The sequence below is a fragment of the Anser cygnoides genome, chromosome 8, assembly GCF_040182565.1.
Source record: "Anser cygnoides isolate HZ-2024a breed goose chromosome 8, Taihu_goose_T2T_genome, whole genome shotgun sequence".
NCBI classification, from domain to species: Eukaryota; Metazoa; Chordata; class Aves; order Anseriformes; family Anatidae; genus Anser; species Anser cygnoides.
This window is the reverse complement of record NC_089880.1, coordinates 25,747,632-25,775,167: the sequence shown is the minus strand read 5'-3', so window position 1 is coordinate 25,775,167 and position 27,536 is coordinate 25,747,632. Positions and strand designations below refer to the sequence as shown.

Below are 27,536 nucleotides of genomic sequence, written 5' to 3'. Positions count from 1 at the left end.
AGGCCCACTCTCTCCAGCATCTTCCAACATAATGCCTCTCCAGCCTGAGGCTGTCTTCCTGCCCACTGCCACTCCTGTAGGATGTCTGAATTTTATTTTGAAACCCATGATGATTTTCTCTTAAACACTCTTTGGCAGCCTGCTACTGAAATAAGGGTCTGCTGTTGCCTCATCTAGCAGGATGCGCAGGCAAACTTCTTGAAGCCGAACTTCTTGAAGCCTCTCTTGGGAGAATGAGGTCTGGTTGGGGTTTCATGCCAACAGGTGTCTGAGAGAAGCCAGCAAGGAGCACAGCAAGGGGCTCTGAAAGCAGAACACCCAGTGAATCCCCCCTGGAGAGGGGATGATATGCTGGGGCCCCATCACTGGCCTCTCACCCTCAGCAAGGGATGCTAAGTCGTCACAGGCTTAGCTGAGGTGTCTGCTTCCATGTAGACCTCAAGCTTTAGCAGCTTGTGGGTGTATCTTGTCTTGTGGCTGACATTTATTAAACACGTTGCACGTTTTCAAGTATTTTAAGTGAGGGGTGACTTGCGTAGCATTGCATAAAATAGCATAAGGTTGAAAGGGTCTTCTGGAGGTCACATAATCTGATCCCAGTCAGCGTGGGTTCAGTTACCAGCACTTCCAGTCAGGAACTTTGTCTTTGGATAAGCCGTGGAACACCCTGTGTCCTCCTATGTGTGTCAGTGCTTATCTCACAGGTAGGGATTAATCAGTGTTCAAAAAGTAACTTGAGATCCTTGATGAAAGCCACTGTGTAAGAAGAAAATGTGACTGCACAGATTATGATCGCCAGCATTGCCTTTTGCAAACTTAAGGGAAAGTGGTGGGAGAGTGTTTAAAGAGGGGAAAACACTCTTCTGTATTGTAATTGCAACATAAAGCACAGGTACCCCTGAAAACCCGTGTGTGTTTTATCTTATGTATGTGGTTATGTAGTTTCATTTATCTTTGCAAGAAAATGACTCTTCTTGCTCCTGAGACCTATTTAAGTGATTATGACCCAAGTTAGTTCATAACAACCATCTTTTACAGTGCTTAATCAATAAACCCTGAAAGCAAACTAATCTTCACTTACTTTCAGAGGCAACTGCAGGAAAATGAGAATTGTCAGATAAAGCTGGGGATCAGCATTCCTACCTCAAGGCCAAGGGTCAGATATTAGTACACAGATTGTAAATACAGTTCAGTCTAACAGATGCTAAAATAAGGGTAGGGTGTAGTGGAAAATTATACCTCTAGGGGACAACACTTTAATGCATGCAGTAACTGATAAGATAAGCTGCTTTATTACCAAAAGAATGAATTTAAAAATATATATATATATTTGTCTTCATGCTCAGGGGAGTGACAGAGGAGAAGGGGACTATTTGGTGGAGATAAGTGGATCATTGGAATATTGTATTAATATTGTGCTGTTTCCTGAGGATATTAGATATGATAAAGGGGGAAAGAGAGAAGTACCCCAGGTAAAACACAAATCAGATGGATGTTTAGCATGGTTTGTTTCTTTTATGGAAAGTTTGCTTCATATAAACTTGATTCCCAGTATGGAGTTGTTAGCATTTAAATGTGAAAGGGGAAGAGGATACTACAGAGGATACTATATCATGGATTACTAATACCCTGCCTGATGTAAATGGGCAAAGTGCTGCAGATGCTTTCCCAGCATCATTGGGCAATGTGCACTGTAGCTTTAGAAATGCAGTCTTTTTGAAGTACGCACATCTCGTGTGCGCTCACAATTAACAGAGAGTCAATGGTAGTGATGTACCATATGTGGTGAGTAGTCTTAATCCCACTGATTCACTCCTCCTCTTAAACCTCAATTTTTCTTTAATTTCATCATTCTTCTCACTTTTAAATTGTGAAACTGTTGAATGAGGAAAAGTTTGTAAGTATATTCTTAAATGCACCTGGCCTCTAGGATAATAGATACTATTCCTTTTAAAACATAAAGAAGCTTCCATTAGTAGTTTCTTCCCTATTTTTTTCTAAATGAATTCAAGTGGTGGATATTCATTGCCCTTAGCGTTGGCAGAGAGTAATTTGATATAAAGGAGAGTAGAAGCTGGAATGAAGATTTTCTGTGTATGTTCCTGGAGGGGGAAAAAAGAAGTGGCACCTAGCTTGTGTGTTCTTTGTGTCCATGTTGAAACAAATGTCAAAACCTCAAGTTACTGTCCTTCAACACTATAATTTCTTAGCAATCTTAATGGGCAAAAACTTCTGATTTTCCCTGAAACAGCTGTGCATTATACATAATAATGCTCTTGCATTATACATACTATTTTTGAAAATTGAGCGTAGCCACCTTATTAATTATGAGAAGTTGACATAGTGAAATTGATGACTCAGTAGTAATCTAATATTGTCTTTCTAATTTTGAATGTGCTGCCTGCAAATATTCTCCTTGTCCACTATTTTGTTTGACTGGGACACCACTAAATTACAATTCCTTGCCAGAAAAAAATCATTAGATAGAGGGCTTTCATGTAGCATTTCATTGGGTGAATAATTGAATTCCTAGAGGACCTATCTGATTTGGAGGCCACAACTTTCTTGTAATGCAGTCTATTATAAAAGTAGTATAAATCCAAGTGGGAGATGAAATGATGCATATAAAAGCAAAGAAGGAAACTGCAGTACAGTCAAGTCTTTTGATTGTTCACTAGCCAATTACCTGTGTTATTTAGAAATCATCTTGATCTTAATCTCCTCAAAACGTTTTTTTTTTGTATTGGTGATCTCATTCTACTTAACTTTGCCTTTCAAATATATTTGTATATACACTAAATAGAATGATTGCTTTGTCCAATTTGCATATCTTTCACCTTATCGACTTCTTTTGCTATGCCAACTTTCTGTTATTTCCTCTTCCCATCTCAATGCAGTGGATAATTGATGATAAGCCTTACAGAGATTATGATAACATTGTGTTTCATTAGGCTGGAGTTACACAAAGTGCTAGCCATGCCAGTAAAAGACAATGGTATAATTCTTGTGCCACTATGTGTGGTGCAAAAGGTGACCAGAAACTTAAACTTACAGACAAAAGGAGAATTATATAAATCACAGCTGTTTCACCATCAATCTGTTACCCAACCTGATGAAATTTTTATTTGGCTGATGTATCATAACTTACCCTCATACCCTTCTTATATTTGTCCGTCCTTTTTCCTTCTCTACTGTGAGCGTTTTGTTCTAATGGCAGACTAGAAGATCGTGCTGTTTAAGTAAATTTACTGCAGAAATAATTGTCTTGAAAATATGAGGAGGGTTTGCAGGAAGAAGCAGTGAGACAGAGAACAAAGTTTGAGCCCTATAAAATACTGAGACGTCTGTGTGTCTGAGGAAGCTGTTCCAAGATGTCTTTGATTACTATTTGATTAGAAATGTTTGCTGTCCCTGTCATTACTACCTACCTCGTGGGCTCAAATTGATCATACTTCAGATTTTGATTATTAAGTGTCAACGTTAGTCTTTGCATACTGTACTCTATTAAGGACCATTAATAGAGGCCATTATGACTTAACATTGTTCTCTTTCATTAAAGGTAGTTCAAAGGATTAAAACAGTTAAATATATTCAGGATAAGCTCTTGGTTTTCTGGTCAGCATGCTGAGACATGGAGTGCTGTTGTGCTAGTTCTCTAAATATTTGTTGTGACATTTTTACACTGAATTAGCGATCTGCAATCATTGAGCATGTGTGAAGTGATTCTTAACAATGAAAGTAATTAAAATAAATCTGTGTATGTGGAGAAACATAGAGGTCATGAGATGAGTAAGGGCTTTTTGACTGTAGGCCAATAGCAGTTGTGCAAGTAAGAAAGTGAAAACCTGCCATGAGCCGGCAGGTATGGCTACGTGTTTTCTGGTGATTGTAATGAGACCTTAAACTGTTTAGGGTCTTAAAAGCTAAAGCTTTCTTTTACCTCAGTTTCCTGCCTGCAAATCAAGTATCTCACAGTTGCTAAATCTCTGCAAAAAAGACTGACAGAGCACAAGCGTTTTTACTGTAATAAATGATGTGAGAAAACTTTGGGTGCCGATGCAGATGATCAAATGGGTGTGATTCCTTGAATCATGAGCTTTTGTGTATAGCTTTTGTTTTGGGGGGGGGGGGTCTTTTCTTCTGTGATGATATCACGGCTACCATGGGTAGCTGATCTCTTGGAACTTCTTGTCTTGGAACTCCTTTGTGACTGGGATAATCCTGCCATTCTGAAGCTCACCTGAGAATAAGGATTATTGTGCCCAGCTTTAGGAAGTTGATTATCCAGGTTCTGCCACTGGGGAATCAACCTTGGAAAGAGTTTACTAAGTTATAATTAGTCTTTCTGTCTGTGGAACTTCAAATTGTACAACTTCCATGGATATATATGCAGTACATTTTGCCTCGTTTCAAACTCCTGGCAAGTTCTTGCCTCATATTTAAGACATCTGTAGGTAGAAAGAGACAGCAGAGCCCTTTAACTTAAGGGAAAACTTATAGGAGACATATTTCTACTGTCAAAATCTTAGCCACCACTCATTTGTAACCAGATTCCCCTTGGTCGCCACTCAGCAAGGTCATCACACCTTTGTAATGGGGATAAGCAGGGAGGTATTTTTCTGTTGGTTTGTCGTATTCTCAGTAGTGTTTTCCTCATCACTTTTAGCCTCTGAGTAAGACACAATGACCAGAGAAAGCATTCATGGGAGTTCAGTGGATTTATGTGCTGGATTTTCAACTATTGAGACATAGTTTTAAATACTACTCTGACTTTCAGATGAAAATGAGTGCACAACTTGCATGTTCTGATACTCATTTTACACCTTCAATAAAAATGCTGCAAGTTTTGCCTTGACTGTCTGCTGGCAGATTTACGAAAGGACATGCATTGCTATTCGGGTGTTTGTAGTGACAGATGCCACATCAGTACTGTGGGAGCCACTGGTCAGGAGTAGGGTGAAATGTTCGAGTCTGTTTTAGAAAAAGCCACTTTCTGAGGAGGGCTGGTTTACACTGACTCTCTAACACCACTATCCATTCTCCTTTCCCTTCCCAGTGTTTCTAAACACAGGCTTATTTTTATCCAGCCAGGAGAAATCCTCTTGTTCCCCATTTCACCTTGCTTTCTCCTTTTAGATGCATGTTTGCCATTTACTGATGTACTATTGTGAAGAATAGTGTGAAAGGTGTGAAATTGCATTTTGTTAGTACAACACGTTACCTTTTTTGTACCAGACCATATTTTAAAATCTGTTTAAAACTTCATATTTTCACTTCTGCTACTTAACAAATCCTACTAGGTACATTTTGGATTTTGATATGCATTAGAGAAGCTGCAGTCTCATACGTAACTATTGCTTGCAACTCTGCTTGTATGCAGAGAATGCAAGTCCCTATTTTCATTGCAAGCTGAGGACCAATACCTGAAATTGAAAAGACACTACAAGTGGAAGAACGGTAAGAGATCTAAATGAGATCTGCATATGACAGGTCCATCTAGCCTCCTGCCTCACCTGGAGCAATGCTCAGCAGTGAACACCTATGGACATGAAAGCACATGGTACACAGAAAGGGATGCTTTTCCCAACCATTCCCTCCCAGATTCTGAAAACCACATTTTCATTTTATTTCAAAGACGTTTGTTTTGTAGATATTTTAACATATCCACACATTGTTGAATCAGAAACCAGACTTACTGTCTACCCAAACCTGTTTATCCAAATTTTGATTCAGAACCAGTGTGAAAAAATACCCATCTTAAACAGACTCAAAATTTGGATACAGGTCAAAACTTTACAAGCTCTTTCACTATAGAGAATCAAACAAAAATCCCAGTACTGGGGGGGGGGGGGAGGGACAACAAACAGGGTCAGGTTCAAACCATGAGGGACCATCCTTCAGCCAGCATAAATTGTTACTGTTCCACTGAAGCCAATGGAGCTATGACCACTTCCCTCAGCTGAGAAACTGCCCTGAGTCACTGGCTCATCTCTAATGGCACTGCCAGGGGACAAGGTGGGTGGAAGGTGTAAGGAAAAAAAAAAAAAAAACAGGGAGGAAGGTTGATGTAGGGCAGCAGGCACTATTTTCTTTTATTTTTTTTTAAAGAAGCTGGCAGTGTTAATAGAAACTCCTGTTGCATTCTTATGCAAAGCTCAGATCTGAAGGTTACCTGCTTCCCCAGTGACTTGAAATGGATTTTTTTGTAAAGTAATCTCTTCAATCTGTCTCTTCCTCTATTTACAGAACATAAAAGTAACCACAAAATGCCACCGTTTTTGAGCAAATCTAATCTGCCCTTCCAGTACCTTCCAGTAATACCAGGCCACATGATGATTATCTCATTTTCTTTTTAACAAATGTGGAATTATTGGCTGGTGATTGTCAAAAAATTCACATCTCTACATCAGATAAATAAGAGTAAAGACAAAATATGAAACAGAGCATAAGAAATAAGAGGCTAATGCATCTGACTGGTGACCTGTTCTGCAGAGTTAGTGACACAGAGCAGTCCCATTTTTACACTGTTTATAGCTCTTCCACTCCTTTCCTACTCCCACTTTCAGTCATGAAAGAATAAAAAGGCAAGAGAAGTATTTGTTTCTGCATCAGGGAAAACACTTTTAACAAAAAGGAAAGCAACAAAATAGCCTGGCTTTGGACAGTCTACTTCAGGAGCTCTTTGCTGAGAGAAGGTCAAAGGTTTCTGGAAGGGAGGGTTTACACAGTTATCTAGGGATGGAGAGAGAGTCTTAGTGAACCTCAACAAATGTGGGATGCAAACAGAAAAGAGACAAAAACATCTGTTCCAGACTCCTAATCGTCAAGGACTGGGAAAGGAAGAGCTTGTCCTTGGAAAATCCAAAGTATCATCAAGTTCAGAGAGAAATAACAAGCAGTCAAAATGAAACGTTGACAGTCTCGGTAGGGATGCTACTTGTGCAGCAGGTACACACTGCAGGACTGCCAGCGTACCGTCGACCAACCTGACATGACCACTGAAAATCACAACATAACTCTTTTCCTGAAGAGAAGCAAAAGTTTCACTGCATGACAGAGCAATGCATAACCGTATCCAGGACAGACAGTGCCTCAGATACTCAGCTCAGAGGAGAACCATCTTCTCTCCCATTCAGCTTGACTCTCACTGCTTAGAAGCCTGGCTATCTTCAGCGTGCTGGCAAAAGCAAGGTGTGTACATCAGTCCCAGCAATCATGCAGCACAGAGTCAAGCCAAGGCGAGACCCCCCTTCATCAGTACTAGCAATAAACATTACATGGAAGGTCACTTGTAGCCCTAGGCAGAGGAAGGGAGAGTCCTTTTGGCTCTCTGGAAAAATAACAGAGAACAAGTCTGAAAAAAGGAAGTCCTGAGGCTGCACGGCAAATTAGGCAGGAACAGACTCAAGACGACACTCAAAAACCTCTTTGAATCCATGGGATTCAGAAGGTAAAGAAGAGTCAGGCACCTAACTGCCTTCTTGACTTCCAACCACGATTCAACCCACCTGGCTTCAAGTAGTTAAGTAAAGAGCCAACCCTGTCCACAGGGCAAAGCAAGTTCTTGAGGGTTCAAGCACCCTCGGCAGTTTCGTGCTTCCTTGCAGTGACTGCAGTGTGCCTGGAGTCTCCAACCTTGGCAGCTCACATAAATGTTCTGATTCTGCTAAGGCAAACCTTTGGTAGAGTCTCTCTCCCGAACTCTCTCCATGAAATAAAGATCAGCCCTTCTTGAGTGCTATCACATCCAAACTTACCCCAAGCAATACTCAATGTGAAAACATCATCCTGCTCCTGCTTTTCTCAGGGACCTCAGTAAAAGCCCAGATCAATTCCCAGATATGGTCCTGGTAGGTGTACAGCCTACATTTTATTCCAAAAAAGCCTAATCCAAAGCACACCTTAGGAATACACAATGCTGGGACAAGACGTGGCATAAACCAGGTTTATATGGTGCAGACAGCAAAAACTGAAATGAAAATACAGAATTCCTGCCTAGGTACAACAACTGCATTAAAGAATCCCCATTACAGCCATTACACTTTACTCCTGCACGTTCATTTTCCACTGTCATGAGACAGACTCCAAAGGCATATTTGCATTACCAAGGTGTTACCAAAGTGGAGTGAAACAGCTTAAAGTTTCTTTTATAGACAATACATCTATTCATGGTAGATAAAGGGATTAAAGATCCTACTAAAATCCATTAGAACCAGGAGTAATACTGCCACATATAGTTTTATTTTGCACTTTTATTATACCTTTCCTCCCAGGATCTTAGAGCACTTGTCAAACAAGAAATTAGGCTCTGTTACTTTTCCAGAATAAAATAAAAACTCTACTTTCAGATAGAGAGGACAGCTATAGTGACAACTGAAGGTCACACAGGAATAGAGCCTGGGTACTCTGGCTTGTGGGTTTCTGCTCTAAAGCCCATTCCCTTTTTCAATTAGAGGGATGACAGCACCACATACACCTGGTACTTAGGGTAAACATTTGTCTGAGTTCTTCATCTCCTCCTACCATTATCTGCACCATTTTTATTTGAATGCCTCATTTTTTTTTCCCAGAGTTTTCTGCAAAATTCAAATGAACCGTGAACAAGAGAATGAGAGGTTTATTGAGCCATAGCAGGCTAACACTACCCATGTTGCTGCATGATTCGAATACTTAAGTGGCCCAGATGCTCTAACATTCAATTAATGAATTCTGGAGATTTGGGAAGGGGGCGGAGGGAGGGAAAAATATTACACAAGATGTTGGCTTTGCCATTGCATTATCCTAGGTATCTCACTCTGATGAAGGTTAATGAGGAGAGTTCAAATGCTAAGACATAATTAAATAGCAATAATTAAAGAAGCTGACATTGCTAGAAGCAGCAAACTGAAATAAAGTAAGATTGTTTCCCTTTAAAAGAAAGTAGGCAGTTATTGTTTAAACACAACCCTAGCAGGTTTTTGAAATGGTTTCCCATCTTCCAAAACATGAGGCAAGCGCTCATTAATTGGTATCATTACACGTTTAATGCTGTTTGCCTTGCCTTCCCTGATCCCATTTGCCTATTTTTGGATGGTAGCCTCAGCACAAATGAAGCCCATTTGGCAAGACTGCACCCGGATCAGAGACAGACATGTGGCCATCCTGGCTAATGCACGGGCTGAAAGGTGTTCATATACTCCCCAGGTAAGCATGATATGAAAACTGACAGAGAAAAGAATTGTCAGGCAGGCAATGCTCTGACCCTTAATATTCTGAGATCACAGTCAATGCAAGGCATAAAAGCTAAGTCAATGTTTGGAAAATTGAAGTATTCAAATCCTGAATACTGTGGACGTTTTGGAGCACTGGCTGTCCCTGCTGTAGACAGCCTGGGTCACACGGTACGCAGCAGAAAGCAGAAAAAGAATAAGCAGTTTCTAATATGTTTTTCAAATTAATTTGCAGCTGCTAGTTAACATTCATCTTCTTGTTAATGACATCAGAACTTCCCACTGTTCAGAAAATTTCACTGATTTACTGAGCACTTAAGAATCACTCAGCACTGTCAACAGGGCAAGCACTACCATGGTAAGCACAAATTTGCCTGTTGTTGAAATCTTAACTCTGGATTAACGGAAATCAGGTGAGATGAGCCTGGCAAAAGCAATACTCACATGCGCTAGTATTCTCAGAGACAGCAATCCCATCACTTCTGCAGGCCCATCCCTCAGGTGGGTTGCCCTTATGGATTCTTCCAGGTGGATTGTTTTAGTGAGCAGAATGAAGGACAGTGGAAGTGCTGCATAACTTTGTCAGGTCAGAAGTTACATTAGGCTCCACACATATCCTAATGCTGCCCCGTGGATTTTGCAAGGAAAGTCAGGCCAAGAGAAGAATTTCCAGCAGTGGAAATTGGAATTCCAGCACTGAATTTTTGGCACTATCATTTCCCTTTGCAGATAAAAACTGGATGACTCCTTTTTGTAGCTCCAGTGAAGAATTCCATTTCCTTACAGGACTTGCTAGGTGCCATTAGTTGAAAGACCTTCTGTCAAAGGAAAGTTCTTGTTACCCAGATCCAAAAGAATAGGCTCAAATCATCTGAGTTCAAGTGAATCTCATGGGCTACTAAACTGAAGCAGAACATTGGACCCTGAAACTGGGATCTGAAACTTGTATCTGTTCCTGGAGTGTAATATTGTCTCACTATAGATGCGAATCCAAACTGCTGCAGAAGATGGAAAGATGAGGAATGTTTGTTGTATGCAGATCTTATGTCATCAAATCAGATTTTTATTTTCCTGGATATGATTGTGAAATATTCTGGAAATATAATATGGAAATATTCTGCCAGTTGTGTGGCAGCGTTCAAGGAAGGATTGTGTTTTTATGCAGAGTGTAACTCTGTGCATGTCTTAGAGCTTTAGTGAGGAACCAGAACTGCCAAGACAGAACTACTCAGTGATAATATTGATCACTTTCATGCAAAAATGTTCTCTAGTGGCTATTTGCATAATTTTGGGTAAGTGTTGAGTAAAAACAGGAATTTCTGGATGCTTGCTAATCCAAACATAAAAACTCTTTATCTTTGCACTTGAGCTGTCTACATGCAGGGAACTATTTCAAGAACAATAACGGAAATCAGATCTTGGTCTATCATGCTTGCCTGTACCCAAGGCAAAAATAAACTGAGGCTGTTAAGATGAAATAATTGTCAAGCTCAAATGTGTAGGTGTCAAAAATATCCATCAAATAGTGTTTATTTTGATGAAAGATTCATAGATCTCTTTTCACCCATGGTTTAATTAGATTTAAATGAAAAATATTTTTATGCACAGGAGCCCACAGATGGAATATATGCTCTTCCAAATACATCAGGTGATTGCTCATATGCCCAGATTAGTAATATTTAACTTATGTCTGCTAAGCTTTTTGACCTTCAGAAATGAACCTTCAGTTTTTGATAGTGATCTTCTACCTGGTGCAGCAAGCTAAGTGAATTCCCAGTCACAGTTTAGGTTTACCTTATTGTTAGTTACAGGGACTTCAAGTAGTGAGGTGCTCTGTTGTACTGACTAGTCTACAAGCACACGGGAATGGATTTACTGAAGTTAATGGCAGAATTATCTTTTTGTCCACAACTTCATGCCTAAGGAGAAATACCTGAAAGGCCTGAGAATGTAAACAGATAAGGCCCATAGTTAAACATGGGAAAGGGAACTGAAAGGTCAAAGCAGGCTGTTGTTTGTGCTGTGATGAAGCTCTGGGGCTGAAGGCCTGTTGAAGTGAACATCAGCTCCATTGGTTGGTTATGAGGAAATAATTTTTCATCGCAATCCTTTAGATTCCTTTTGCTGAGGTTACATCACTTCAGAAACTAGATGTGATCCTTTTGTTTGTTTGTAATGGCATCTAGTTGCCCTGTTCTCATTACATCCTTACACAAACGATCCCTCTGCAGAGTTAGTTGTCCAAATATAAGCAGTGGATCTTATGAAACGACTAGAATTTATTTCTGGACTACTCTTCTGCTGTCAGTGTCTCTTCATATAATTCCTTGTCTCACCTGTAGCTGTAGTAGGGAACATATTATAGGGTTATACGGTTTACATTGTTATCACAATAGTGATCTGTTTGGTTGTTAAATAAAAACGTAACGCATTAAAAAAAATCAAGGAAATTTCACTCTGTGTAAGCTCTGCACAAAATTAGAAAAACTGCTGTAACTTGTGTTTACTGTTCATCTTGTCAACCCTGGCAGTGTCCTATTGAGAGGCTTCCTGGTGTCAAGTGCACTTTCTTCAATATGAAAAGGGATTTGTATTTGTAATGAATATTCATACAATAAAGACATAGACAAATCACAAATAAAACAGTTTTTTAGCCTCACAAAGGCAGTATCATGAGAATTAATGTGCAGGGAATCCACAATGGCACATTCAGAGTCCCTCATCACAGGAGCCAATGGGTGCAATTCTGCCCAAATTGATGGAGTGGTTTTCATTTACCCCAACAGTGAATTTGGTTCCTACCCAGCCAGACCTAATACTTTTTGACATAAATAGATGGGGAGGATCAGTCCATTAATGCAGAAGATTTAGTAGCTATTTGGTGAGTTTTTGCCATCTTTGACATTTCAGAATGGAGCTTAATGATGCAGCAGTTTAGCATAAACAACCTGACTGCATGGGGACATTTCTTTTCCTTCTCCTCCAGGCTTGGCATTCTCAGTGTGTATGTGACTTGGGACAGTAGGGTCCCTTTTCGAGTGCACCTACAGTCTCTGCCACAGCTGTTAAGCTTTCTTTGTGAAGCAGGAGTTCTACAAGGGCACAGGTTAGTTTTTCAGAGCTTAAAATAATCTCGTTTCCCTGGTTCCTCAGAAGATGTTGTGTTTAAAAAAATAAAAATTACATACTTTAATAGAAATACTTTTCCTTCATTAAATTAAATCTCTAAAGCCCAATAGCATTTTCAGTGCTTATATGAAAATGCCAGTGGGGATTTGAGATTAAAAGCAGTATTTTTGTACAAGTCAATGAAGATCTCAATAGGAAAGAACACTCTTCAAATATAAATTCCTCCAGTATCGAAAAAGACAGATTTTCTACTTAGGTCCTTGATAATACTTCTCCCAGCCTTGTTATGAAATTCTGTTTTCACATATCTGATATAAGACTGTTACACATTAGCTCTCCGTTTAATGAAATCTTATTAACGGTGCCTTTTTTATTATAGAGATATGCCAAGCTACTCAGATTTAATTCATGTTTAATGGTAAACATGAGGTGCTGTGACCCATTTGTATGCAGCTCAGGTTCTCTATTTCTATCCAAAAAAGGAGTAAATGGCATGTTAGAAGTAAAAGCATAATATATCCACTATTGACTTACTAGTATAATCTCGACATACTTAGTTGTCTTTCATAACAATGTATGTGTGACCCACAGCCAGATAAGTAGGAAAGGAATGGATTAAAAAACAAAATGTTCAAGAAAGTCATATATTTTTTTTCTCCCCCTGATGTCTCCTGTCTACTCAAGCAAATAAAAACTTGAAGTCTGCATTTTTGTAGATAAAATACTGAGTGATCAAGGTGCAGATTTTGGAAAAGTACTTTCCAAAATTTCCTAGTGAAAAGAAAAAAAACACACAAGTTGTTTTTAGTAATATATGCATGCAGATGTAAAGTTCTTTTCCATTCAAGGATATCAAAGCAATGTTTAAAACCAGGTAATTATTACCAGTGTTATTAAACTGGGGGAAAGTAAATTGAGTTGTAAATGTAGGGGTACAAAAAAGGAGTGTACGTACATACAACTCCTGTGCTAATTTTGAAGGACTCTGAGCTGATGCTTACAGGAAGCATCAGTCCTTTGGTAGTCCTCTGTGTTCCAGAACATTCAAAGAATGAGATTTAGAAAAGCAGCCAAATCAAGGCACCCAAGTATGAAGTCCTGAAGAACAGGCCTTGAATTCTGTCCATATATTTATTTCACTTTTTTATTAGCACTGAGAAGGCTTTTTGACTGAGGATTCTCTCCTGGAGTTAGGCAAGCCATTCCCCCCAACACTCCCCTTCCAGAGGATGATTGGAAGAAACAACTTTTTGACCCAGCCTCCATAATCTTAGTTTTTCCAGACCACGTTCTAAATCTGAGCCTTGAAAGCATGCACGTCCTCAGGCTGTGGGGCTAGGAAGAGGCTCTGAATTCTTCATGCTGAATCTACTTTGCTTTCTGTCACCCAAGTCGATGTACAATGGGTTAGTTGTTGAGCACAAGTAATCATGATCCTGTAAATTAGTATTGAGGGTGTCAGTGTGGAAGGAGGCAAAACAGGATTCTGCTGTGTGCTTTTTTAATGTTAAGTATTCATATTTAAAAAAAAAAAAAAAAACACTCCTGCAATGTGATATGTTTAGGGTACTCTTGGAAGTGTAAATATAGTTTCAAATGCCATCAGGCAGAGCTTTTGTTTGGGGACTTCCTGCATTCTGAGTAAGTACTGAACAAAACAGGTGGTTGCCATTGTGCTTTTACTGCTATATTTTGTTTGGTTCCCTTCCATTAGGTAAAATTTAGAAATGCCTGCTGAAACTAGTGGGAGAGACAGAGGCATGTGGATTTTTGAGGGGACTTGGCCAAAGAGAGAGCTCTGGTTGCCTATGGATATTGACATCTCCTAAAGTACGGGACAACTGAATAAAGTTTTTTGAAGATCTAAACTTTGGACTTAAATGGGATTTAGGTTACTTTAGTTGCTAAATCTGTTTGTGGATTTATTCTTGAGTGTCTTTTGAAAGGTTACTCGTCAGTTTGGTGGAGGAGCAACAAAAAATACAGGATTTCTGACTTCAATCCTCATGTTCAGACAATGCTACATCACATATTTGATAGAGGACAATGACCTTCAAAAAGTTTTCATTTTAGAAGCTTTCTGAAAATTGGGGTAGTGGTTTGGGCTCAGCCTTGACAACTTCTGAAAAATCTCTCCAGGGTTCAGTCTTAAATGTCATCAGTGCAGACATGACTGGTTTGAAAGATTTTTCTACAATGATGAGAAAATCTTGTACTTCATGGCACAAACTTTATTTTTTCTTCTTTGCCTTGGAAATATGCAGTCTTGCAGTACATTAGCACTACTGCATTACACCAGCACTCTGGAAACAACACTGTTTAAATCCGTTTTCACTCTTGCTTGCTGTCTGTATGGTAATACTTGTGGAACCTATCTTTCCATTAGCGACAATTATTATAATCAATAGATCAAGAATGTAAAGATAAAGCAAATTAGGGGTAATCCATTCTCTGTTTCTTCTAAATCAGTTCTTAAACTCAGAAGGCAGTCATTGCAAGTGCTGACCTAGTTTTTCATTCAAATTAAGCTTTTCTGTCATTTGCTTGTAGCTTCTATTGAAAAAGGCCATCAGGATTAAGGCCATCAGCTGCTGTTTTTCTCCCACTCATCTGGAATATCTATTCATTTTTCTTTTATCTGAAATAGCTCTAAATCTGTCAGATGTCTTCAGTGTGGAAGCGTGTTCAGGTAATGTGGCTCCCATCAGAGATGTAGGTAAGACAAAACAGGGGCAGTCCTCACAGCCTGGTGAGGACAGGTTGATGCGGGGAGTACAAACGTTTTGCTGGCAGTTATGCCAATGACTTAGCAGCCTGTGTTGGGTGAGCTCTTTAACCCACGTATGCTTCAAGTATTCATCACTTGAATGGGCTTGAAATTACTTTTTTCTTATTGACAAAGTGCTGCTTGAAAAATACCTGTGCTATAGCCTGAGGGATATTTAGGAGGGATTATCAACTCCTGTGCAATTGGGGGACACTTAGCACAAAGAGGGATGTATGTGGTCATGTTGTATTCACTGATTTCTAACTCCATGAGAAACCCCAAGGCTGACTGTTTGCTCTGAAGTCTACCTTTGATAAAGGCAAGTAATGTTCAATTCCAGCTCAGCTGAAAGTCATTAGCATTCTCCTGCTGTATTACATGCAGATTTTCCTGGCTCACAAGAATAGCATTACATGGAGTATGCATCCTATATCAGCAAAAGAAATGCATGCATGCAGAGCTATAGCCAGGGTTTATAAGGTTTATTAGATGATGTTCCCTCCTCCACCTCCTCTGTCCTTATTTTCTGCTGACATTCCCCCTGGCTGTGTTTTCCCTTCCTCACTCTTGTGTCCTTTCAACAGATTGGGGTGAGAAGGGTTGTTTTTACTTTAAATAACTTAAAATCAGCAGCATATTCTTTGATCTATCACCGTCCTGTATTGGCTGACCCTCGGGTGCACTGACAGTGTGTGGGGTAACTATAAACTCAGTTCTGTAGCCTTGGCTCACAAATTCAAATGTCAGGTGGTGAAGTTCCTTATGCTAAAGGAACATAGATACTGCCCTCACTCAATAGGAAGAGCTGAGCAACTAAAATTGTATCAAATGACACAGTCATGCATGTTGAAAGTTCCCCTCTGTTTGTTCAGAAACTTCTATATCACACAGCATGTGTAAACTGAGTCCCTGTGTGCACCAGTGTAATCTGGCTTTGTATGGTATGGTGCAAAGAGAGGCTAATCTTCTCTGCCTACTGTAATTAGTCTGGGTCTTCCTATTTAAATCAGGAAAAAAAATAGGAAGGCTTCTGCATATGTAGTAAAATTTTTGCAGAGAACAGCTTGTTGCTTATGTACAATGTTACGCTTATGAATTTATGAATTGTTGGTCACTGAATTTTGTCATCCAAATACAGTCTCACATGTACTAGTAATTGGCTGGTTTACTGCAAACAGTCTGCACACCCTATCCCCCAACCTGTGTTGTGCGTTCCTTGCTAAGGCTATGAATGCACATCAAGGAAACTGCAATGTTTCTGGACACACTTCCACTTCAATCATTGCCACTTTGGTTTGAAAAACTGTTGCTGGCTCCAACTTTTTCTGTGCTTTAGAGGTTCCAAAGTAAGTTGCATCAAGTGAAACTGAAGCCTAGAGCAAAACTGTGAGATGCCTAGCTGAATACCAGATCATTTTCAGCACAATGGTAAAGTAATTGAAAGCAATACTCTACAAATGAGGGCGTTCTGCATGAATCTTTCTTGACTAGCATCCAACCTGTGTTGTAAAGCCTTATTAGAATAAAGATAAGGCTGAGGGTAGAGGAGCTTATAAGCCGAGTGGCTGGAAGGGACTTGGGAAGATTGCAGAGGAGATGGTACGCAAATGCCATGGTGATTGGCAGGCAGGGTCTGAAAGGTCAAAGACCTGAATGAGGTAGGAAGATACAGGTGGGCAGAGAGGTTAGTTAAAGGTCACTGAAGTGATTTTCTTGCACCTTTTTCCATTTTTGTGGGTCTTGTAGAGTCTGTGCAGCATATGCCATTGGCTCCCTTGATAGTGTTGGATGGATAAATATATCATAAATGAATTGCAACTAACAAAGTCCTAGGCTTTGTACTTCTTTGGCATTGAGTAGCACCTCAAGTTCAAGCTACTTAATTAAAGACCAGTCAACAATCTGTCAGTGCTGATGGAAGCAATGACACCATCTCAGGACGTGGCATCCCTCTGTGATGTCAACTACTGTCTGAATTTTTTCTTAAATTTTTAGTAAATATCCCCATTGTGCATACTGACTCACACTTTGTATTAATGAGAAATGTAAGGCTTTAAAAAAACAATTGCACTGTAGCCTCATTACTATGAAAAATCCATTACGTGGAAGTCATTTGTCAAAGCCAACTGTTTAGTTGCTGTAATTTACATATTTATCAAGTTTGATTGGAATGTAATGACTTTGACTTTCTTCATTTTTTTAACCTTTCTAACCCTCTTTCCATGATGAGGGCATTTCTTTTTTCTTCTTTATGGAAAAGGGCAAAACGTAATTCAATTTACATTCACTAATAAATATATGTATTAGGTTCAAATTTCAATATTTTTTATGTTGGAAATGAATTACATTTTTATCTTCTTATGGGGAAATTGATGTGGGATCTTATCAATCCATGAAGCTTTTGTCCCTACCAAGGGATATGGCTGGTGAAGAATAGACAGCACAACACCCTGTGAATGAGATAATGAGTGTCAAGATATGCAGTTAATATTGGATCTCCATAATTCTAGTAGTTGAAGGATCAGACACGCATGGGTTTCCAGCATAATCACATGATTTATTATGGATGATTACTTTCATTTGCATCTGATGCTGGGAGGCTTGTGATGGTACACCAACTAGAAGCATTATATTCCCTTGAATACAGGGTTGGAGACCTAGGAGGCTGCTGAGGACACTGATCCACACAAGCATCTTACACCCCAGTGAGCTGTTACAAGACAGGCAGGCGGAGGTGATGAGAGTTTGCTGTAGCAGCTGATACTGGGAGTTGTTAAAGCTAAGCATTGTGGCATTGCTTGTTCATTGAAACTTTATAAAAAGATTGTAAGGATATGAGAATTGAGCTTATCTGTGGTGCGCTTGTGTGTAAAGGTTCATCTGAAGGGGTCAATTCATTCCTCTGGAATATTCCAAAGCCTGAGCAGAAGCTAAAACAATGTATGCAAAATTAACACATTTAAAAATATATAAACACCAGGGGAAGAGGCAAGTGAGAAGTACTGAAATTCTGCAAAGGAAACTGCTGGGTGAATACCAACTAAAATCTCCTCAGGGTGAGACAGTGGAATAGTTCTCAGCACAAATTGGGTGCTAGCCAGATAAGGGTGGTCTAGATGGGCTAAAAGGTCCTTGCTAGATCAAATGTGAAAGGGAATACAGATATTTTGGTGACTAACTTTGAGAGGTTGTGAATATCAAGCAGCAGGTGGTCAGACACAAATATAACCTATGTGACAAAAAATGATCTGCTACAGGAGCTGTGGCATCCAGTTCATCAGCCCCTTTTCTGTCCTCTGCTGCTTCACAGCATCTCCCACTTGACATTCCTATCTTTGACGTGTCCCATCCTTTAAATAAATGATGACGGAGAGTGATCCCCTTGAGCTTCAACTTGGAGCGTGTTTTTATTAATTTATTTCTTGCTGTGCTAGATTTCTCCCCCTCCACTTTTAAAAGCTCCTTTGACTTTAATTAAAATTCTCCATAGGCTTATTGCCTTGAGAGAGAGAGTGCATGTGTATAAATTGGTTTTAACAGTTTGCTGACTAGCTGTGTTGTACAAAGCTTGCACAGCCTTCCAGTGTATGTATGCAGACAACAAAATGATTGTTGCATAGCATACCCACTATGCTGTGCCATTTGACTGTACCCCTGAAATATATTGCTAACTAATAATGGGACAGAAAGCACAATTAAGATTGGTAGACACTAGTGCACTAGTTAATGTGCTGCTTGCAGACATCTTAAAGAAAAATCATGTGTGAGGAACTGTTATTGGTTAGCAGAAAGGCAGGGAAGAGACATGGCAGGTTGGTTAGAGTAGGAGAAAGCTTTGTGTGTCCAGGTGGAATTTAAACATTTTAGTGGTAACTGTTTTTGTAACAGTATGTGTATGGGGAGTTATAAGTAGTGTCTGAATCAGGATGGTAGCTTACTTAATTCTTCATCTTTAATGAGGAATGAAGGTGCCCTACCTCGGGGCATTCATCTCACCATTTTCCTTTGAAGTAAAATACAAGGGTGTGACAGGATTTTATCCTCCTAGACTGCTGGATGTATGATACAAACTGAATATTCTTAGTATGCTTCTGTCCAAGGTCATGTCTGTGATGCTTGCTGATGGTAGGTCATAGTCCAGAGTGTAGAATATAAACACATAAGCAAACCTGGTTTAGAACTGTTTGGACTCCTCTCAAGCCACAGACTCCCTGACAGCACATCCCTGTGACTACAAACTGGGAAGAGTCAGTGAACAAAGCAGGGGCCTGGCAGTATATCCAGGAAAGGTGGTAACTCAGCTTCTGATGTGAGAGGAGATGGTTTCCACCCTCTCTGCCATCCCCCTTATGTTAAAATGAACCAGTTTCTTATCCTGATTTGAAAACAATGACTAATATTACAGTAAAGACAGATTTGCTTCTGTGCTGCTTTAGAGATGTTGTAGAAGTGTTTCAGGCCTGTGGTAAGCTGAGGCCTACCTGTGTCCGCCATCTTGCTGAGGTATTTTGAATTTGGTACATAAGATCCTCTACTTAACTTTTGGTGCTACATGCTCAGGTCTGAACTTTGATTTCAGGCAAGCTGTGAATGTGAAGAGGGGCTCTTCGCTGGTGTCTTTCTCATCTTGCAGACTCTACACTCTCTCTGAAGACAGTGTTAGTGCTTCCTGGAGAGGTCAGTGTCATGATCTGAGGAGCAGTGTTCTTCATGAATCTCATTTCAGCAGGTTGCTTTTTATTGACTTCTAGCTCAGCTACTGAAGAACACACTGTCATAGTTCAGTAAAGGCCAGAACCTTTTGCAGAACACCTTGCATGTCCTGTCTGGGATCACTGCTTTCAAGCAAGGTCTTGTACACGGAAGGCTTTATTCTGCTTAACCCTATATCAGTCTCTTGCCTTCCTCCCAGGGAAGGTCCGACAGAGCAAAAAGAAGAAAAAAATCACCTCCTGTGGGGACACCCCATGCTCAATTACAACTGGTGTTTTGGGAAGAATGAGAGAATCGTTTGTGGTGTTCATGTCAGTGTCTGAGAGATAGAATATAGGAAGCAAATCCAGTGACTGTGTTAGTTGCATTGCGGAATACTTTGTGCTTCACTGCTCCCCTGGGTTTGAGCTGGCAGGGGAAGGAAACCTTGATTGCTTTTTCATTTCTTTTCTCCTCAGAATGATCTATGACTCTTCTTAGAACAAAATACATTGGGAGGTAACTACCCAGCTATGTCCGCCATTTTGTGCTTCTCCAGTCTTTTTTCCACTACTGTTCCTGTTGAGCTCTTGGTTGTTTATGAGGAGAATGAAAGCATAGCCCCAGTGGGTGATAGTGTTCAGGCACAGCTTTCTAAAAACATCTTTTGTGATCCATACATGATTTTCTGCATGTTTTTTCTCTATTTATCCATTGGCCTTGAGAGATTAGAGATGCTGGACAAGAGGATTCAAGAGTTGCATCTCCTGAAAGCTGCAGATGTCCATTCCAGAAATGCTTTTTTGGAAGGATCCGTAGGTGCAATGATGTGGCTCTGAATCTCAGAAGCTTAGAGTCTGAATACAGCTGTATTGAGATTCTCAGTCCTCTTCTGTAGTTCACGTTTATGCTCATTTTTTATATGGGGAAATTTTAACTACTGAAGTTAATCACAGACAAATTCACAGCAAAACTGGAAAGAACGGAACAAAGGTGTCCTGGCTGCTCCTGTAACTGCTGGACTGTTCTGTGAGTGGTTGGTAATTCCCTCTTTGCTATCTTGGCTGAAATTCTGACATAAATTATTCCCTTATCTTTCAGCCCATGCATACTTGTAGCAAACAAACATAGCCTTAGCCCTCTCCGCTGGAGAGAGCTGATAGAGAATTGCTTTATAACATGCCCTAGCAATATCTTTTGAATCCCTGGATTTTAAAGACCAACTGAAAAGATACCAGTGTAACTGTAGTATTGCAGGTGGAAATATCTTGCATCTGAATATTTTATTTCTATATTTTAATTCTCTCCTTTGTATAAAGTGAAAGCTACTGGGACAGCAAGCATTTCTAGAGGGATGATAGCTGTGAAAAGGAAGAACAAGATAGGTACCAGTTAGTATTGATTCCTTCCCTAAAGATGAGGCCCACTTCTCTTGTGGCTGCAGGCAGCTCCTCAGTGTTTCTACCTATCTTCACTACCCTGGAGTTCAGTTAAGAGAATTCTGTGGAATGGCTGAAGATTTTTATACTGCCACTGGTGGTAACTGGCGAAGTGCTACATACGTAAACTACTGTGTTTGTCTGGTGTATGATTTTTAAAAGATAAATGCTACATGTTTTGGTTTGTTTAGTTTGCAATATGATACTGACAACTGCAAGAAAAAAGATGAGTGCTGTAGATCAGAGTTCATTTATTCAAATACAGATGGGTGTGTTCTGACTCTACAGAATTTAAGGAAATAGTATTGAAAGGCACACAAACAAAATGACTTTTAGAAAAAGATGGCTATAATGCTTTTTTCCTGCAGGTGAACTTTACTTTCTTGTTCTATACCATCTGAAGGACACAAACATTTTCTGGGATTTTGGGAACGATTTCTGGGGTTCTGGGATTAGGCATCAACTTTAACAAGATGATATATAGCTTTGAGGAGACACATTTGATGTACCACTTAGCCTTCCCATAATTTACTGCCTGCCTGTGGTCTCTGGAGGGCAAGGGGTTTATCTACACTCCAACCTGACTTTATAAATAGCAAAGCAGGAGAGGGAAAATGAAAGCAGGCTGGGGACCTGTCTGCTAAACTGTTATGATATGACGGTGATGCAGGTAGGTGACATTAAATGCTACTGTCTGCATCCTTAATTATGAGTTGTCATCACCTTGGCCATTTGAGGACGATAATGTGCTGTTCATATTCCAGATTGCTGTTCTTATTCATAGGACCGTATGTTCTAATGTTCAAAAGAGTATCTATAATTAAAAAAAAAAAAAAATCAGTTTTTGGTGGGAGTGTTTTTTCAGTGGAGAGGAGGAGTGAGGGAGGATGATGTGAGTGTACCTGGAATGGTTTTGTATGTGGTTAATTTTCCTGCCTCGGAAGGGTGGCAAGCTGACAGTATCAGACCAAATGGAAAAACAGTTGCTTCCAAGACTTAATGAAGATTAAAAACAAACAAGTGGGTCTGGGAGGTAAGGGGAATCTTCATCTACAGTTACTTGCCATTTCTGATTTTGCAAATAGCTTTGCAGTGTCATTTGATCTGCTTCAGCGTAATTTTACCAGGAGATACTTCTGGCCTTTTGCTTTACAGTCAGATCCCTTTACTGGGCTATTAGCTTGAAAATGCAGTCAAGTATTAACATCAAAACTGTTTATGTAACCTCCCACTGCATGGAACCCCTCCAAAATACCCTGCAATTGAGGGAAGGATGGGGAAGGAGAAGATGAAAAGCGAGAGCTGGACAGAAATTGTGCCTGCTCTGGGATTTAAATAGGTCAACTCATTTCAGTAAATAGAAGTTAGGCTGTTGATATATGCCCATCTAGTTAAACTGTCATCAAAGTTCACTTAGCTGCAGTCTAGCAGAGGTTGTTGGCCATCAAAGAGATGCATAAGGCATTGTTAAAAAGGACTTGAAGGAAGAGGAAGGAGGAACAAAGAAATAGCTAGGCAAGGAGATCATACAAGTATTACACTTTCAGATTCCTGGTGGCACTGAAACGTGTTGATAATTCTTTCAACATCTACCTTCAGAACATTGAGTCACACGTTCCTACCCTTCCCCTGTGTTTGTCCCTTTAGGATGCTTGCATATAGCATAAGTCTAAGTGCTCCTTTTTCCCTTTTCCTGGAATATATTTAATCTCCTTTGAACAAGAGCAAACCCAAATCCCAGGGCCTCTGAATAAGGGGGAATTATGGTGGAGGAATACAATGAATGTCTTAATCCTGTGTCACCCTGTCTTTGAGACACTGTGTTACATTAAATTGATTTTGCAAATGAAAGCTAAAAGCTAAGCAAAAGCCCCCAATCTATTTTGCCTAAAGATGATTTTAGTGCTCTTTATGTTCCCCTAAATGACAAACCAATTTGTTACCTGCCTACATAAACATTTGCCTATATTAGTACCAGAAATGTTTTATTTTTATTAGCCCAAACTTTATCTTTTTATGAAGACACAAGGGCCCAATAAAATTAGTGTGCAAATATAATACCCAATTTGCATTTTTCTGTGGTCAGCAGAAAAGCTGAGCAAAATCAATTTGATATTAGGTCAGCATATACATCAATAAAGCATACGCACACACAGGACCATTGTAATGGTCCCTGTAATTTCTACGCTGCCAGAGTAGAGAGATTAAATAATATTAAAAGCCCCAAAATAGCTTTGCTTTTAAGAGGGATGTAAAAAGAAAAAGAAGAGAGACTTTGGCATAAAATAGGCAATAAAGGATAATAGTTGCACAATCTCCAACTTTAAAACATTGTGACAATGATCTCAGAAGCAGGCTTCCTGCTAAAAGGCCCCAGTTCAGCAAAGCTCTTATGCCAACACTTACATTTAAGCCCATTTTTAAATACAATAGAAGTCTGTCAAACTAAATCACATATTTAAGCACCTGACAGAGTCAGGGCCAGAGCCTGAACGAAAATTTGGAACTTGAGAGGGTTGGATCCAATTTTGAGCGCGATGCGTAGGACCGCTGCTGGGTAGAGTCCAGGCACAAGTGAGGCTTTGCTAAACAAAACCACTCAGTGCTCCAGGTGGGACTATCTAAGCATGGTTGGAAGGTGAGGGGAGTCAGTGAGCAGCAGAGGCACCGTGTGGAGCTGCTCCCCCTGCACAGAGCTGTCCTCACATGGATGCTGCATGGGAGCCAAGATCCTGCTTCCACCTCTGCCAGGAAAATGTGACTAGGGCTAGAAGTCTGATTTGAAGAAACTGTAGTACAGTCTTTGCTCATCTCTGCAGTACAAATGGCACCACTTTTACCTTCGGCACCACTTGGTTTTTTTGCACTGCTCAATGCATGTTGATGGGATGTGGCCTGCAAACCAACTATAACAGGCAAGAAAAGCTTGTGTTTATTTGACCCAACCCAGTCTAGCGGTGCTTGATAGAGACCAGAAATGGTGTTCTTTTGTAGTGTGTGTTGCTGAGATGTGTACTACTACCTGAAATGACATTTGTGACCAGAAGTAACAAAAACAAATGGAATTAGGTGCTAATCTGGTCTCTCAGAAAAAGCCAGAGTACGGTAAATGCTGCTTGGATTGGATTTGCTAAAGCAGTTTAATGTGGCAGAGACTAGGCAGCCAGGACAGCAACGACATCAATGTTGGCTTTCAACGCAGATGTTATAGTTCTGTTGGACAGACAAGCCGAGACAACACAGTGAAGCGTAATGCAATATAGTTCCTTTTTATTTCCTCTGTGGAGTCTTCAACTCGCAGGGTTTTGAATACAAAATGCTGGCAACAGCCCACCTCATGCTGCAAAGTCCCTGAGAAAGGAAGACTGGAAATTGTTTTGCCAATGGATACACGTATTTCAAGAAAATGTGTGGGCATTAAAATCAAATTAACACAAGTTTTTTAGGATGATGGGTTTCCATTTCTTCTGATTAGAGCCTTCAGGTCTAGTATGAATGGGGTAAAATATGGGAGAGGAGAAAGGCAAGCCATTCCTAGTACCCTGCCCCAGCTTTGCAGCACTCTGAAGGAGTGGAGTTCACTTCCACATTCTCCTGCATGGGCGCCAGTTGAAAGCTTTCTGAGAGGTAGACTGCTGGGATGAGACTTACTCTGCCTTTGTACTTCTTCAGCCTTGGTAGTACTAATTTGGGAAATTGTGTCATTACCATACCATGGGTTTAGGACCAGAAATCTTCTCTCTCTCTGCAGTCTCTTTCTGAACTGGCATGGTATCAGGAAAGATCTCTGATGTTGAGCAAACTCTACTTCAGTCCTGTTACAGAACTTCATTTTGGTAGTGCAAATGTGATTTCATAAATTCATTATTTCTGCAAGAAAATTCTAGTTACGTAAGCTACTCCATACAAATAGTTGTTTCCATGTTATTATACCAGCATAAAAATGAAATGAAAAAGGTTAAGTGAATTTGCTGCCTTTCCACGAAGGTTTAGATTGTGTTTTGTCTCCTTTCGGTAGAAAACATTTTCTGAGGGACTCTGTTTTAGTTAGACTTGTGTAATCTGTAACTAAGAGTGGAAGTTGCCATTTACCAGGTGAGAGCTGAGGGAGTGTTGCCAATGAGACTGCTTCAAGTGACCGATTGTATGTGCTATAGTGTTGGAGAAGGAACGTGGGTTGTGGGCCAAATAATGCAAGTTGTATTTAGAGAGGTGAGATTTGAGTTGTTTGTTAGTGGTTAAGTGGGTTTCTTTTCAGTATGATATTTGCTTGGTGTTTATTACCATTGTGCTAGCTTTAAAGGCAGAATAGATGTTGAGCTGAGTTTAATAAAGTTTTAAAAAAATGGTGGGGAGGGTCAAAACTGTCATAATTAAAAACAAAAATCTCATCCTCTAAAAAGTTTCTTAGTTGAGAAGCTGCTCCAGCTCCAAATGGGCCACTATTTTGCTGACCACTTTGCTGAGTAGTCATGTTGCCGAGCATTGCTTGTGAGATGAGTCCATGCCCCTTTAATGATTTTTTCCTGAGAGGAGAAAACTCCTCCTCTTGCAGATGTCATCCCAGACTTCCTCTTTTGCTCATTAAATTTGGTTTGCTGCTATATCTCCTTCCTCCCACGCTAATCAATGTTAATGCAAATGATGAGGGGTGGTCATCAGCTGATGGTGTTGTACTCCTTTTTGCTGCCTCCCACTTTTCCTCTGCAGACAGAATTGACCCCACCAGCTGCTACGTTTGTCAGAGACATTCTTATATTTCTTTGCCTTTGGGGCTCAAAAACACCAGAGAATGGTGAAATTGGTGAGTGAATGAACAAATGAATGGTTGAGTTGGAGGGTGAGCATCTGTAGGACATTTAGAAGGGCTGAGGAAATAAATAAATAAAAACCTTGCTGAGATCTGCTGTCCAGTTCCCTCTTGAGAATAACCAAAAATGTATTGATTATTTCTGTGATTTTTTGTTAGGTGTGATTTACTATTGGGTAAGCCGAGCATTTGTAAGACTCAGGAAATTAAAAACAAACAACACCAAAAAAAAAAAAAAACCTCAAGTGTGGTGTAAGGCTCCAAATATCTTTTTGTGTTTAAGAATGTATGTGTGTAATGCATAAACCTAATTTAAAAAAAAAAAAATCAGTTTGGATTTAGTTTTCAGTTGCCTTTCAGTGAAAAAACTTTATTTCACAGCAAAGATTTAAATTGGATCCTGCTGTGTCTAGTTTTACTCCTGCTGTGTGTTCAGATCTAGATATCTAACTGAGTCCTGACCTCTTATGGTCTTTTAAGTTCCCAAAACTTCTTTGAAAGGGTGTAATTTTTATTTCCTGTTTGTTAACACTGTCAGTGCGCAAACGAAGAAAACATCCCGCTTGACCCATGAAGCATCATGGTTTCAATAGTGCGGGATTAACCCATGCAAAGTTGTGTTAGGATCTGTCTTCCTTCTGCTGAGCTGTGATTTGGAGGGGACCTGGCTTATTTTCACAGCCCCACAGGAGAAGGTTGCTTAGTGCACCATTAGCCACCTTTTATGGTCCACCTCAGAGGTCCTTGCTATTTCACGTAACAGGGCAAGTGATTTCCTTAATGTTATTCATATACTTACTGTTTCTCTCCAGTTTAATTCTTTTATTTTTTTTAATTTGTTTTTGAATGTTTCTTTCAATCAGAGCAGATACAGACCCAAGTAGTTAAAAAGCAAAAGAACCACAAGCCCCCCCAAAACAAAACCCATGCTAATAAATATCATTTGTTAGCACTTACTGTTGTTTGGCACTGCTAAGGTTTGTATCAAGTGTAATGCAGGGTGCAATTGGCTTTACGATGTGAATGGCCCCCCACTGTTCTTCTCGGTGCCCCAGGGGGACATTTATCACAAGTGAGAGAGCAATTACAGTGCAGTTAAACTCACTGTAGTAAATCTTGGTTTTTAAAAAGAGAGCTAACTTTGTTGTCACAGGTTTGGCTGCGTGTCGTTAGCTTTGCAGCCCATGTGCAGTCTGCTGTTATGGCCTGGTGCGGAGACCCAGTGACGCTGCCTGCTTTAATTATAGATTGCGCTTATTTATAATGTATGACCAATTTTAATAAAAGGATATGCTTTAATATTAATGTCCCTGTGTGTCCTACATATGGGACCTGGTTTAAGGATCTTTGTCTCTCTTTTTTCCCCTCTGTCACCTGCCACCCCCCTCTGCTGCAGCGAACCTGCGTCCAGGTGCAGAACAGAAAGTGGTGTTCATCACTGCGCGTGTCCACCCTGGGGAAACGCCATCTTCCTTCGTGTGCCAAGGTGA

General features: G+C 40.0%; 1 protein-coding gene across 1 annotated transcript in view; it reads left to right on the top strand.

Annotated features, from left to right (window-relative positions):
* The window catches only part of LOC106033024 (AGBL carboxypeptidase 4), a 924,726-nt gene that overhangs the window by 679,270 nt on the left and 217,920 nt on the right, over positions 1 to 27,536 (top strand). Inside the window, exon 8 of the mRNA XM_048062129.2 lies at positions 27,443 to 27,532. Coding sequence (XP_047918086.1) covers positions 27,443 to 27,532 — 90 coding nt within the window. The remainder of the gene's footprint in view (positions 1 to 27,442; positions 27,533 to 27,536) is intronic.